The 14,934-nt window shown below is 35.8% G+C and overlaps 1 protein-coding gene across 2 annotated transcripts in view; it reads left to right on the top strand.

The window, feature by feature from the left end:
- Positions 1-14,934, top strand: part of Pacrg (parkin coregulated) — a 484,043-nt gene that overhangs the window by 71,402 nt on the left and 397,707 nt on the right. For both annotated transcript variants that reach the window (XM_076859381.1, XM_076859380.1), the window contains exon 2: positions 2,984-3,118. In XM_076859381.1, the coding sequence (XP_076715496.1) occupies positions 2,984-3,118 (135 nt within the window). The remainder of the gene's footprint in view (positions 1-2,983; positions 3,119-14,934) is intronic.

Here is a 14,934-nt window from a genome sequence, read left to right as displayed (position 1 = left end):
ATAGACTTTTCAAAATAATCCATGGATCTCAAGAGAAATTTTTTAAAAATTGAGTGAAAATGAAATGCTACATAATAAACTCTTGGGACATAGCTACAACTGTGCTGAGAGGGAAATTCATTAGCACTAAACACATAAAAATAGACAGGAGTAGAAGTCTCAAATCAGTAATCTAGGCTCCTATTTCAAAAACTAGAAAATTAATGGAAATCAAGTACAAAAAAAAAAAAAAGGAAGTAACATGAATAAAATGAAAGCAGAAAAACAAACCAAACATTGAAAGAAAATTTAAAACCTCCTAGCAAGACTGACAAGGAAAAAAGAGAAGATACAAATGATAAATATTGAAAGTGAACAATGGATACCATTACAAACGTCAAAAGGATGATGGAAAACGACCAGCTGTTCTATACATACAAATTTGACAACTTTCATGAAATAGGCCAGTTCCTCAAAAAACAGACCACAGTAAGTCATTCGATAGGAAACAGATCATTTGAGTACCTCTATAGCCATTAAGGAAATTATATTCATAATTCCCAGACTCCAAAACTCCATATTAGAAAGTGACAGAAGAAAAATCGTATGAGTGTACTTATTGATGCAGAAAAAACATTTGGTACAGTTGAACATTCATTCATTCAAAACTTAAAACTCAGAAAAGTATGAAGAGGGGAACTTCCTTAAATTAATAAAGACAATTTACCCAAAATTCATATTTTATCCATAACAGTATAAACAGGAAACAACCCAGAGTAGTTTTTATGGTGTAAGGTTAAACTGCAGTACATCCACACCAAGGAACACCAATCAGCATTAGAAAGTACTGAACTACAATTTATGTAAATCTCCAGAGACTTATACTGAGTGTAAAGAAGCTAAGCCAAAGAGTACATGCTGTATGGTTCTCAAAATAACAAAACCATGAAAGCGGCAAAGAGATAGTTGTTGCCAGCAGGTGAGAGCTGGAGGGTGGGATTGGAACAAAACGCTGTGTCTATATAAGAAGTTACTGAGGGATCTTTGTGGTGATAAAAATGCTGTTTCTTGTACGTATTAATGTCAACAACATCATAATAAATTCCAGGGGTTTTGCAAGATAATACCATTGGGGAAACTGGATAAAGGATACATGGTTTCCCTATGTATTATTTCCTACAACTGAGTAAAATTAGCTGAATAAAAAGTTAGATAAGTAAAGTAAAATGAGGTTTCCGCTAACCAGTAATCAGCACTCTACAGAAAAGACACTCATGCATGCACCCACATGTGCCCATGCACACAAGCCCTACACAGGCACTGTGGCACTATAATTTACCTTAAGTATGAGTCCATGCATCCATGCTGGTTTATTTGGGCCAAGTTTTCTCTCCTTAATAGCATCCAATTTTTGAGGATGTTATTAAGGTGCCATGTTGGTAGGTGGTGATCTTTTTTTAAGTAACTTCTTGTGCAAAAAGGAAAAAATAAGTCAGTCCTTGATCAAGTCCCCCAAATTTGCTATTTCATGAATGACAAAAGTCCAGGAATCACAGCTCTTCAGTTTCTATGACAGTAATGCAGTTGAAAGTGTACTTCTCTGTATACAATCTCTAGCTTAGAGTGCTACATAACATAGTTGTCAAATGCATGTGGCTATTTGACAATTGAGTGAATCTGACTGAAAATGATGGTGTAGAATTCTAATACCAGAAGAAATTTCAAACCTTCAGTGAGGAAGAGGAAATTTTGCTTCCCACTGGTGATATCAGGTGTTGCCTCAATTACTCACATAACCACATACTGGGAAGAAGCGCTGTGTAGTGGGGGCAGTTCCAAATCTAATAAGTGCCTTTGGGTTACTTCACTTTCCTCTGCCTCTTCAGTATTCCATCATCTTAATAGTTCTTAATAACCAGCTCACTTTCAAGTATTACCCTTCCCATGTGTATTAGATACAATAAATTTATTACATCTTTATATATTTAGTATGTATTATAGATATGTTAATGTGTTTGTTGAAATTAAACTTTTAACAAAACTATTAAAATTAATATAACAATGAGTTGAAATAGTAAGTTATTTTTTGGCTTGTACATATTGTGAGAAAAACAATCATGATTTTGTTAGAATGGCACATGAAATGACTAGTATTTTCCCTTATTTTATAAGTAGGAAAGGCAGTCATGTTTAGTCTACCTGTAAGGAATGATACAGTAGACTATAATTTTCTAAATAGCTCACTTAGCACTTCGAATTTTATAAACTTGATGAATTAGTTTAGATATAAACAATGCAGATTGAAAAGATGTGCTCAGTGTTAATAATTCTGAAGAAAATATTTCCTCTTTAATATTACCATTTTGGAGGTGACATCTCATATTATTTATTCTAAAATTGCTTTCTCATGAATTCATATTACCAAATGCATGCTATTCACACGCCTACTAGGCTACCATTTTTTCTCTATAAACTCTCTAGTTTATTATTAATTTTATACCACATTTTATAATTTTTGTTAATATTCATAATATGAGAACATTCATCACTATTTTATGTTTACAAAGAAAGAGGGAAAGGAAATATTTTAAATTTATTACTTTAGTTTCCACAACGGGTATCAAACCTGATGTCAGAATTTACAGTTATTAGAAATTTTTAAAGTCTTAACACTCTGAACTTAGCTCCATTAAATTGTTTTCCTTAGCTGTAAAGCCAAACTTCTCTTCCTTACAAGGTGGTATCTGAAGTGGCGTTTTCTAAGGAAGCTTTCTAAAGTACCTTGAAAAAAAGGAGACACCCTTAGTAGTATAAAGTAATATTCTTCCCCAAATGTTGGTATTAGTGTGAGGCCTCTGTTGTGCTGGATGAGGTAATTTGGTCTTTATGTTCTAGCATATTTTTGACAAATTAAAATCTTTGGGGAAAAAAAAAGAAAGAGGCTTTTTGCTAGGAATTTTTTTTAGTGTGTTTTAGAACCTGACAAGGATCTTTTCTTTTCAAGGTGAGAGGCCCTCCGGCTGCAGGGGCATTTAAAGAAAGACCAACCAAGCCCACAGCATTTCGAAAATTTTATGAGCGAGGAGACTTCCCAATCGCCCTTGAGCATGACTCAAAAGGAAACAAAATAGCCTGGAAGGTAAGACCCGGGCACAGCTGTGACAGCCAGCTGCGCTTGCTGAAGTGACATCTCCCAGTGCCAAACAAACTTGGCTGCTAAGTAAATAAACTGAAGTCATTTCTCAGCAAATGGAAGATGGTGGGTAAGCTCTTAGAGAAGGCCCCCCTGTGTCAGCCGTCCACCTTGACTAACAATTAAATTATAGCCTGCGAAGAAGAAAATGACAGAGTTGCTTTGCCTTAGAGAATTGTCTGCTGCCCAATTCATCTCTATTTTTATGAGAACCTGGCAGCCCGGCCTGTTTCAGGCAGTCCATCAAATGATGGAACTGGCGGCTGGATACAGAGAGCAACAGCCATTTATCTCCCCCAAATTTCACCTTCCTGCAGGACACTTCCAAATGGAAGCTTTAATTACCTAAATGGATAGGTCAAGATTGTCTGCTCCCTGGAAATGCAGAGCAGAATACAAAAGGAGGCCGATGTCCTTCCTGGGCTCTGCTCTGTCTGCAGCCCCTGTCAGCCTGTGCGGGCTGTCACACTGCCCTGTTAGAGGCTGACCTCCACCACCAAAGCCATTACAGCACCGACATTTTTCTGACAAAAGGTTAATTGGCTTCAAAATAAATGTATTGCCTAATGACTCCATTCTAACGTGGCTGTGTTTCTTTCTAAAAGGCTCACTGATGTTATTTGTAAAAAGTTGCCAATCTCTTAACTGGAGAAGGCTTTTACATTTAATTTGAAAAATGAATGCGGATCTCTAGCCGCTTCTGCTATTTAATTATTTTTGTTATCAACCACTTTGCTTTTGGTGATTTTTATCAGCTTAAAGGGCTTCTCTGCCTGAAGATGGGAAAGCAGTTGTGTATGTTTGCATATTACATCAAGCTAAGGAAAATAAAAGGCTTTGGCCAAATGTCAGTTAAATTTCACATTAACTAAAGAGTCTGGAGATTGGGTCTAAAGGTGAATGAGTACCAAATAAATTTATGTTAAAAATGAGTACCAAATAAATTTATGTTCAAAAAAAAATCACAGTATCAAATTTGTAATGAGTACCAAATAATTTTATGTTAAAAAAAATCGCAGTATCAGATTTAAAAATTAATCAAGATAAATTGCTTAGAAAGATGCATTAAAATATAAACTTTCCCCTATAGAAAGGCTGGAAGGATTGTTTTCATTCACATCTAGTAAATCATTAAAAATTGTTTCATATTAGTAGCAAATATTAAATATTGAATCTTGAGCATCACCTGATATTCAGTTATTGAAATTATGAAAAAATGAAAAAAATGGTGGCATCATCAGTAAGCCTTGTGGCAAACATTTCTTGGGGGGAGGGTAAGGAATGTTATTATTCTCCTTGTCTTCATCTCTATTAGAATGCAGATTTGTCATGTGAAAATATATGTATGATGAAACATAATATACAGCAAGTATAACCAATTTAGATATTTTAGTCTTAACAAAAGTGTATAGTCCCAAAGCTTTGTTGTGATTTGGGGGATTCATTTATATTTGATTTATTGCATGGATTTCATGCTTGCTTGTCTATGTATTTGTTTGTATAAGATAACAGTGGGATTGCTTAAAAATCTGATTTCTGTTGAGTAAAAGAATATGTCATAATTCTTTATATAAAGTAAGTGGGTGTTGGTGTTTTAAAGTAATTGTAACCTACACATATTTTACATTAATGAAAAATATTAATATAGCTTTATTTTGACTTGTTCAAATAATTTTAAGAGTGACTTTCAGAAGTGCCAAGAGAGTAAAAAAATCTTGAAAACAAATTATTAATAAAAATATAGGATGAAATATTTCGCTTTATCTTTGATAATATTACAGTTGGCAGGGATAAAATTTGCTTTTCTTGTTTATGTTTATATTTATTCCCTTAAGCTACTATTGATCATGGTACTGATTCAGTAAGCTAAAGAGTAATAATAAAGAGGAAACAATTTATTTGCTGTCACTGATAGTGTAATAGCATAAATTTATAGAAACATTTTATTCCAGAACCTATAGACTTCTATCTTTTAGGACTTTACTACTATATTTCAATTGTATTAATAGCCTTGAAAATAAGACATTAATATTATTTAAACAGAGGATTGTGAACAATCTCTTAGTGTATTCATATGTGTTCCTTAGAGCATTGACTGTGGGCACAGTCTCTTGCTAGATAGTTAGGATTTATTTAGAATGTCAATCCTAAGGAAGGAGCTTGAATGTTAAAGGAAGCAGCACACCCTTCCCCCAACCCCAAAGCACATCACCCAAACTGTGAGCTGTGCTGTACCTTCCTGTGGGGGGCAGAGCAGACTTCTTGCTTTAACACCATCATTCCTGGTCCCTCACTGAAGGTTTTGAGCCAGGGAGCTTCCCAGGAAAATGTGAAGAGGGTCGTGAATGCCTGAGATGGGTACACAGCCAAGTGAAAGAAGATCCATTTCTTTATCAGATTTCAGTGGCCTGTGACTATGAAATCTTCGGACTCACCACCCTAAACCATGGTGGAGGCTGTCCCCTATTCTTAGGGTCATTCCCATATGTGGAGTTGCAGCACAGGGATCCCTGCCATGTCATTAAGTGTGCCCATTTGTTCAGGATTAGCTGACCCAGTTGTCATCTTATTAGAAACCTCATATCATCTTAAAATAACAAGAGCACTCTGTTGTACTACCTTATAAAGAACCTAAGTTAGAAAATAGAAATAAGAGTTAGAACTAAGTAAATGTCACCATTACATCCATCCTGAAGTAACAGGACAGCCTCGTGCACATGGAAATGGTCATTTGTTCCATGTGCTAAAACAATATGCCAGGCTGAATTCCATAATCTGTCCAGTTCAGTCTATTTCTTATGGTATCACTAAAGATCAGAATGATGTCCAACACTATATCTGCGGTAGAGGAAGTGTTGTACACTTGTTCTTTTTGATACAGTACAACTGGCCATGTGTGGCCATTAGGCTTTTGAAATGTGTCTTCTGAGACTGAGGAACTGATTTTTAATTTTCTTTAATTTTAATAGCTGCATGATTTTCATATTAGACAGAGTGGCTGTAGATTAAAATAATGGCAGTCAAAAATAAATGCCTGCATCTGTTACCCAGATGTAAGAATTATCATTGAAATTAAAAAAATAAGACATAAATGTGTTTTTATCGCAGTTGCCTGTATGTACCATAAATTCCTTGGGGAATATGAAAAAATTGCAAAATATTTGAGCAAAAATTTCTATATGCTTATTGGTTGCCAGTTTATTATCCATGAGACAGAAATAGATCCAACTTAGAATATGAAATCTACCAGGCAAACTCTGGGTTATATTTTTATTTTTAAATATGCATTTTCTAGATATGGCTTAATACGCTGAATTCAGAAAAACAATAATGATTACTTAAATGATCACTTTTTGGAGGTGGAGGTAACAGGGATTCAACTTAGGGGGCACTTGAGCACTGAGCCACATTCCCAGCCCATTTTTGTATTTTATTTAGAGACAGGGTGTCACTGAGTTGTTCAGTGCCTTCAGTACCATTGCTGAGGCTGGCTTTGAACTGGCAGTGATCCTCCTGCCTCAGACTCCCGAACTGCTGGGATTACAGATATGCACCACTGTGCCCGGCTACTTAAAAGTTTTAATCTTCTGCCTTTTGTATGTTCCTCTTTGTTCCACTAACATGGAAGCATGGCGGTTCTGTGGCTCGCATCTTCAGTATCCACACTGCAGGCACAGCAGTGGAAGAGCTAGGCAGTCTGAGTGGGTTACAAAGCGGATAATATTGAGCATGCACAATGAAAATCATATAAAATAAGATTGTGTTTGAGTTTTCTTATCTGAAATTTCCATTCTTCAATTCCTTGTCCTTTAGTGCTGTTAATCACAAGGATACTGATCAGGGTGGGAGTGGCTCGGGCTCTGCCTAAAGGTTTTCTTTGTAGGCATTTTGGAGAAAAAAATATTAAGTAAACATGCAAAATATGCACCACATTGTTTCTGCCTCTGTTGCTTAATCAAAGAGAAGAGAGAGTCATAAATACGGGAGGTGGCCCTGTCGTGGAGAGGAATCTCAGACCAAGTCTTCATGCGGGGTCTGGGGGTATGAATCTAGGGAAGCTCACGTGCGTTTCTGCGCTCTGTCTTCTCAGATGCACCTCCAGGCATCCTCCACCACCGCCGCTCCCACACTCAGCCTTCAAGTGTGCAGAGGAGCGCTGCTCCCCGACCTCGCCTCCGCCTCTTCTCCACGTCCTCCTCCGCCATCGCCTTCTTGTCTCCTTGCTCATCCTTTGTCCCTTTCTATTCCTTCTCCCTCTTCTTCCCCTTCCTCTTCCTCCTCTGTTTTCCTTTTTATTTCTTACTTTTTGGAATCCCTGTTCTTCCCTGTAATTTTTCCAGGACTGATTTTGGTAAAAGGAACCAGGAGCCCATTCTAATTCTCCATTTGGCAGGAATCTGAGGTCCTTTAGAGCATTCACTTGAATGAACTTGAAATAAAAATTATGACTTGCACACTTAGTGAGGAACACAATCTGAATCATAGGTAACACCGTAAAATGCATCATTTTATTATGAATTTGGATTCCTAGTCATTGTTTTAAATAGCATGGAAACAAAGATTTCTTTAAAACAATCACCTCAATAGAGACCTTAGGAGAGAGTTGGTAAAATATATAGCATAAGCTCATTAGATTTTTTTTAGACAATGATATTTTATGGTTAGCCATTTACTTAATTTAGAGATTAAAATAGCTATAAACACACACTCAAATGTCTCTAAATTTGATGTAGTTGATATTGATTCAAGTCATTCCCATCTATGAATAACATAGTGTTATGTGACAGTGTGTCATACGCACTAAGAATATATGGAAAAATGTTCAACATCTCTAGTAATTAGAGAAATGCAAATCAAAACTACTCATGCCAGTCAGAATGGCAGTTATCAAGAATACAGACAACAATAAATGTTGGCAAGGATGTGGGGGAAAAGGCACACTCATTCATTGTTGGTGGAACTGCAAATTGGTGCAACCAATCTGCAAAGCAGTATGGAGATTCCTTAGAAAACTTGGAATGGAATACTTAGAAAACTTGGAATGGAACCACCCTTTGACCCAGCTGTCCCACTCCTTGACCTATACCTAAAGGACTTAAAATCAGCATATAATAGTAACACAGCCACATCAAGGTTTATAGCAGCTCACTTCACAATAGCTAAACTATTGTGAAGCAACCTAGATGCCCTTCAATAGATGAATGGATAAAGAAACTGAGGCATACACACAATGGAATATTACTCAACACTAAAGGAGAATAAAATTATAGCATTTTCAGGTAAATGGATGGAGTTGGAGAATATCATAATAAGTGAAGTAAGGCAATCCCCCAAATCCAAAGGCCGAGTATTCTCTCTAATAAGTAGATGCTGATCCATAATGGGGTGGGACATGGGAAAAATGGAGGAACTTTGATGGGGCAAAGGGGAGAGCAGAGTGGAGAGGGGGAATGGAGGTAGGAAAGATGGTGGAACGAGATGGACATCATCACCCTAGGTACATATATGACTGCACATATGGTATGATACTACAGGGTATACAATCATAAAAGCATAAAGTTGTGCTGCAATTGTGTACAATGAATCAAAATGCATTCTGCTGTCATATATACCTGGTTAAAAAAAAAAAAGAAAGAAAGAAAGTCTTGTTTTCCACTAAAATTCTCATACAGGGCACAAGGATGTCCCATGAATTAAACAGATTTGAATAAGAAATAGGTAACTTGCTAGACAAATTGGGATACAATATAAACTCTATTACAAATGCAACAAAATCACAAACCTCTTAGATTGTATCAAATTTAAAAGCTCAAATGGACTTGCATATTACCTAGAGTTCCCTCTCTGCACTTCACAACCCCCTACTTGCAATATCAAACATTGTGCTTGCCAGGGACATTTCTGCATTGCTATTTTCCATCATTTGGAATATAAATGATTTTCAGTAACCATTTTATTGCAATAAAATTAGTAAACCCATAACTGACACACATGAACAGGTACATGTGAGAATGGACTTAGCTTCCACTCGTTGTCCAAACTGTGTATTTCTCCCTGGACCATCAGAGATTAAATTTTACCATGAAAGCCTAAGCCCTTTGAGATTGATATATTAATACAGCTACCTATCAATTAAAACTTGTGTTCCAAAAATTTTTCTTTATGGAAAAAAAATGATTTCTTAAAGCTAAGTTAATCAGTTAACTATAAACAATTTCTGATAGTTTTATCAAAAAAAATTATATAATTATAATTTATATATTTATATGCCCACATTATTTCAAAGTCAATTTAAGTTACAAAGAACTATAAACACATGAAATTAGCATGAATAAGAAAAATGAGAGAAATGGGAAGACACCGAGGGGTTTTAAATGAGCCAGTAGGGAGGTTCATAAAAATACACATCCCGAAATCCTCTACAGGGGGCTTGAGTCAGTATTCCAGGGGGCACACTCTTACTCTATACCTGGATCAGTATCTGGCACAGAGCAGGTCCCAGCGTATGTGTTTGTTGAGTGAAAGTAAGGCACACCAGAGCAGTTTCTGAGTCTTATTTTTCTGGGCATCTGGGCATCTTCTCACAATGGTGCGGCTCATGAGCCAGGCCCTATTTTCCTTGTCTTAAGTGACATCATGTACTAGATGATTCCATGACACTTTTAAATTATGGGCATTCAAATAAATTTTGTTCCGTAATTATTAGAGTAACTGTATTTTGAAATGTTCACGAAATACTTCAACAAATGTTGAGTAGAAATTTGCCAGCACCTAAGTCTTCTGAATACAAAATGGAAAGATTAGCAGCAGCAAGCTCAATTTGAATCTGTAAACTCTGGGTCCTAGATTACATTAATTTAGGGAAGTGAAACTTTTATCACAACAGTGCCCCTTAGGTTATGCACAAATGCTTTCTGATGACTACTCCTTTATTATATTTTGCTTTCAAAATGACAGAAACAAGTATATTTTTTTTTTCTGAATCACTAGAAATATGTGTCCAAGTAAAGACAGTGCTGTTATAAAGAAATAATTAGAATACTTAAATCAGTCTTTAAAATGTCCATGTGTGGCCTGGGTCACCCTTTCTGATTCTGTGTTAACTGACTGACTATCAGAAGATACATTCTGATGTATCTTCTTTTTTCTAGTTTTTTTCTGTTCTCAGCAGCATTTGTATTCATGAATTACAAAAAACTCTGCGGCTGTGACTGTTTTCATTGACATAACTGATAATTTCCTAGTAGGAAAAACAGTTATTGAATATAATTATTATTAAAGTGTACACTAATTTTCTGACAATTAAAATAATCTCCAAGGCATGATAGCTCATTATCTGTAAATATTATTGCATTTTAAAGTAAGTCACACTGATATGATACCTGATCCATTTGCCATTAGTATTATACTCACAAGATTCTATAATTTTGATTTATAATTTATTCCTTTGGTACCTTCACTTTCTTAAGGATTAAAAAATCTTATGTCTATTGCCCTTTAGGTAAAACTGATATTGATTTTTAAAATCTTTTAGGCAAACTTATTTGAGCTAAAAATTTTTGTTTTGAATGAAGAATAAATGTTTTCTTGGAATTATCCTGGGCTTCTATTTCTTTTGATAACTGCCAAAGCTTGAGTTTGAGTAACAGGCCTTAGTAGAATTTGTAAGGCAGATTTTTACAAGAGAAGTGACAATTTACCTGATTTCTGTATGAGAGTGCACTACATTTTCATCATTAATTCCTCTGTGATTAATTAATAGAGCTTATTCTAGAACTCTTGAAAAAAAATCTTCTGGCAATTAATGTACTATTCTGTATTTTGTGAAGAAAGTGACTGCATACATGATTAATCCCATTTTTTATTTGATGTAAATTTCTGTGTCTTAAAAGTATACAGCATAGAAATGCAGCCATGTATCAGAAATAACTTTAATTCAAATTGGTTAGATGACCTCCGAAGCTGGATGAAAGATTTTCTGCTGAATGGGCTGGTGCTCCCTGCTGCCTATATAATTTATGTGAGAAATTAGTGCGAATGGTTCACTTTTATGGAGCAGAGCTGCTTGTAGCAAGCCTGCAGAAACAATTTTCCCCCAAGCCTCCATCTGTTCTTCAAACTAGGGCATATGCCATCTCATCGAGCTTGAAAGTCAGCTGATTTATAGCTCCTGGAAAGTGCGTAGATGGAAAAGAAAGGTCGACTGCTGCCTGGTGACAGTGATTTGTTAGGCACTGGCCAAAGACAATTCGCATTACTAGGGACCCCGGGGAAACAAGCAGTCGAGTGACAGCCAAAGAGAAACAAATCACCCCTGCTCCTCAGATTGGACGACCACCTCCCAAGAACAGGAGGGTCTGGGCAGCGCTGAGGGAAAACAGTGAGTGTCCCTGAAGAAATGAGACTGCAGCCCCCCTCCCAGCCGTGTAGCTGCTGTCACTTCAGAAGTCAGGACTCGGGTCTTTAAACTCTAACTCTGAGGCTGGTTGTCAGAAAGCTCGGTGTGCAGACACAAATGGGCCTTTGATGGACTCCCTATCTCTGCCTGGAAGGTGGATCTCCATTTCCGCCCAATTCATAACCTAAGGGATGCCTCCCGCCCTGTCTTCCCACTTACCATTACCCCTGCTCTTCATGGAAGGACAGTTGAGATCAAAAGTCATTCAACAGATGTCAGATGAAATCAGATTCACAGCATGATCATGAAAAATTCCCTGGTGTTTTTATTTAGAAGTGGTCAAGGAGTCTCTTCTGATTCAAGCCTGATAAATACATAGCAAATTTTTAATATCCAGCAGTTGCATGAAGGTTTCTTCTTTACTTTGAAGCAAAATCTAAATGTTAATTAATTATCATATAAAATTTGATCCACACTTGAGGCAGAGTTTTAGGGAATTACTTTTTGACCTTTATCAAAAAAAAAGGATTATCTTGACTTTCAAAGTCCCATGTGAAAATTAAGACTGGTAGGATAACCTGTTGAACTCACAAACATGAAATATAAATTCTTATCATTGCTCCTACTTATAAAATTTTGTCCTCAATGTGAATTCTGTACATGTTTATCTTATAAAATAAGAAAATACTAAAATGTAGAAGGAATAACTAACCACCATTCCACCACTCAGTGAAAACAACTATTGACATCACTTTAAGTTTTCAATCTTATGTTGGTTTTTGCACAGTTGAGATCATAGCATAGACAATTCCTTCTTAAAAAATCATCATTGTTCTATAGTATATGAAGTTATGTATACTTAAATATTCCAATTTTTCTAGATAGAAGGCAACACGTGATCATTGTAGAAAATTTAGAAAACAATAAAAATAAATACAAAAGATTCAACTCATCCAGATATGTTTCTGTTCAGTCTTTTACCTACACATATGATTTTACTTTGTTGAGACTAAGTTTCATACAAAAAATTTTGAAGAGGTCAAAGGACCAATTTAAGAGGAAGAGATTGAAGTGGGCATTACTGCCACATGGATATTAATATTAACAGTTATCTTCAGTTTAACAACAGCAACAACAGATAGCCATCTTTTAATATGTGATTGTAAGTTTTCAATGGTCATTACTAAGACCTTTGCAAAGATTTATAGCAACGTGTTTCCATGTGTAGCTCTACTTTAGCAAGACCACAGATGGCTTTTCCTGTGGTAGTTCTCATGTGTATGTGGACTTGTCATTGTGAGCATGATAGAAGCATGTTTTTGAAGAGAATAGAAAGCATTATTTAAAAAAGAAGTTTCTTATGTACAAAGCTCATTTCTTGCTTCTAGGAAAAGTCTAAAAGTAAACACAGTTTGCCAGAATCTTTATAAAGTCCATCTCAATCCCTAATCTCAGACATCTCCTTTGCAACTAATAATTCTACAGAATTTCCAAGATCATGTTCTAATTTGCATAAAATAAAACCCATAAATCTTTCTAGCCGTAAGTTCCCAAATCATGAGTTCTTATTTTAATATATCACTCTGTTCATATACATCTTTAAGCAATTTTATAAGAAAAGGGATGCAAGAATTTAATATTTCTGAACCTTTGAATACCTTGTAAATATAATTTTCAGCTTCCTTATACATGAAACATAATTGAATAGAAATTAGCATTCTTAAATTACAATATCATTGTATCCTAACATATGATTTCTGAGAAATTAAGACCAATATGATTTTTATTCCTTTGACAGAATCCCTTCTTATTTGCTTGTTTGTATATTTTGTTTTGCAGCCTGAGTAGTTACACTACTTTTTATCAAGTTGTTTCTGGGTATGTTTTTCTTTTCGCTCACTCTTGTTTAATTCGGTTAGTTTATTGTCTTCTTATCTGAAACTTTTTTTCAACTGAGGAAAGTTTTCTTTTGTTATATTTTTAATTATTACTTTTGTCACAATTTTTCAATTTGTTATTCTTAGAATAGTGTATAGAGACTATATGGTAATACTCTACCCTATCATTACTACTATTGTCTCCTTCAATATTTTCATCTCTTTATCCATTTTTTAAAAAATTCTGGGAGAGCTTTATGTTTTTCTTTACTATCACTGTATCCATTACTGTCTGAAGTCCAAATTTAGCTACACTTAGGAATACTGCCCAGCACTTGAGCGTGTTCCATCTAGCTCTATTCTGTGGGTCTAAAAGAGGGTCTTCTGTAACTTTGGGTGCTAAAGTAGATACGCAAATGCCTATAATCCCCAAACCATACAAGTACCCAGCTCTGTGGCCTCAGTCCTTCCCCATAGCATTCTACTTGTGAGGCACAGTGCTTTCTAAGATAAAATGCAATGTGCTGCCCAAACTCTCTGTCCCTACTTGGGTTCAGTATTCGGTTGTGTTCTGAATGAGAGTTGACTGAAGGGATGTAGGAATTGGGGTCCTGACGGAGATGAGATAAAAGCCTATAGCACTTTGTCTTAAAGAGCCATTATTTCATGGTAGTAGGTAGGTGGGCTGGTTCTTATCTACTCCTTGCCCTGGTTTATTCCAGCCCTTACGTTTCTGATGGGGCAGAAATTGTAGAAGGGATGAAGCCACTCTTTACTTTTGCATGAGTCCCTATGGTTGCAAGTGAGAGTCGACTATAATTGTGGTTTTCAATCCACTTTCATTGGCCTCATCTATAGCACCTCCTTTCATCTCTGCCTGTTCATTCATTATCATACTAGTTTTCAGTTGCATGTTGAATTTTTCTTTTTCTGTGTCTTCACGGATAATGTTGTGGTGTGTTGGGAGGCACAGCGTCAGGGACTCTTGTGGGAAGCTATTTAAAACCATTGAGTCCAATCTGCTTTTATGCATTGCTGGGCTGTATTCCATTACAGAGAAGTAATGTGACCTTATGGATTCTTAGTCAATGGTGACTTGCCTATTCATAAGGCAGTTGCGTACTTACAATGAGTAAGACACAGTGCTAGGCCCCATGTCACCTGGAAGATATGGGCTCTGATTTCAAAAAGCTCACTGTCTAAATAGATCACGATTGAAGGAAGAAGATGAAGACCATCCAAAGGTGCAAATCAAATCTTAAAGCAAATTGCTTCCTCTTGTGTAGATCATAAATTCTCCATCTTTTATTCAGTAAATATTGAACATTTGTTGCTTTAATGATGTGGTTCAAATAATTTCTATAGATAAAATTTTCAAATTGAAAGACTCTATGATATTTTTACTAGTTCACATTTCGTCTTTGTCAGTGAATGCAATTTGCCAAAAATTTGCTTTTCTCCTACTTTAGTCTTTTTATTATCATATA

Source organism: Callospermophilus lateralis, chromosome 6 (genome assembly GCF_048772815.1).
Source record: "Callospermophilus lateralis isolate mCalLat2 chromosome 6, mCalLat2.hap1, whole genome shotgun sequence".
NCBI lineage: Eukaryota > Metazoa > Chordata > Mammalia > Rodentia > Sciuridae > Callospermophilus > Callospermophilus lateralis.
Note: the sequence above shows the minus strand (reverse complement) of the source record. Positions and strands in the feature narration are given on the sequence as shown.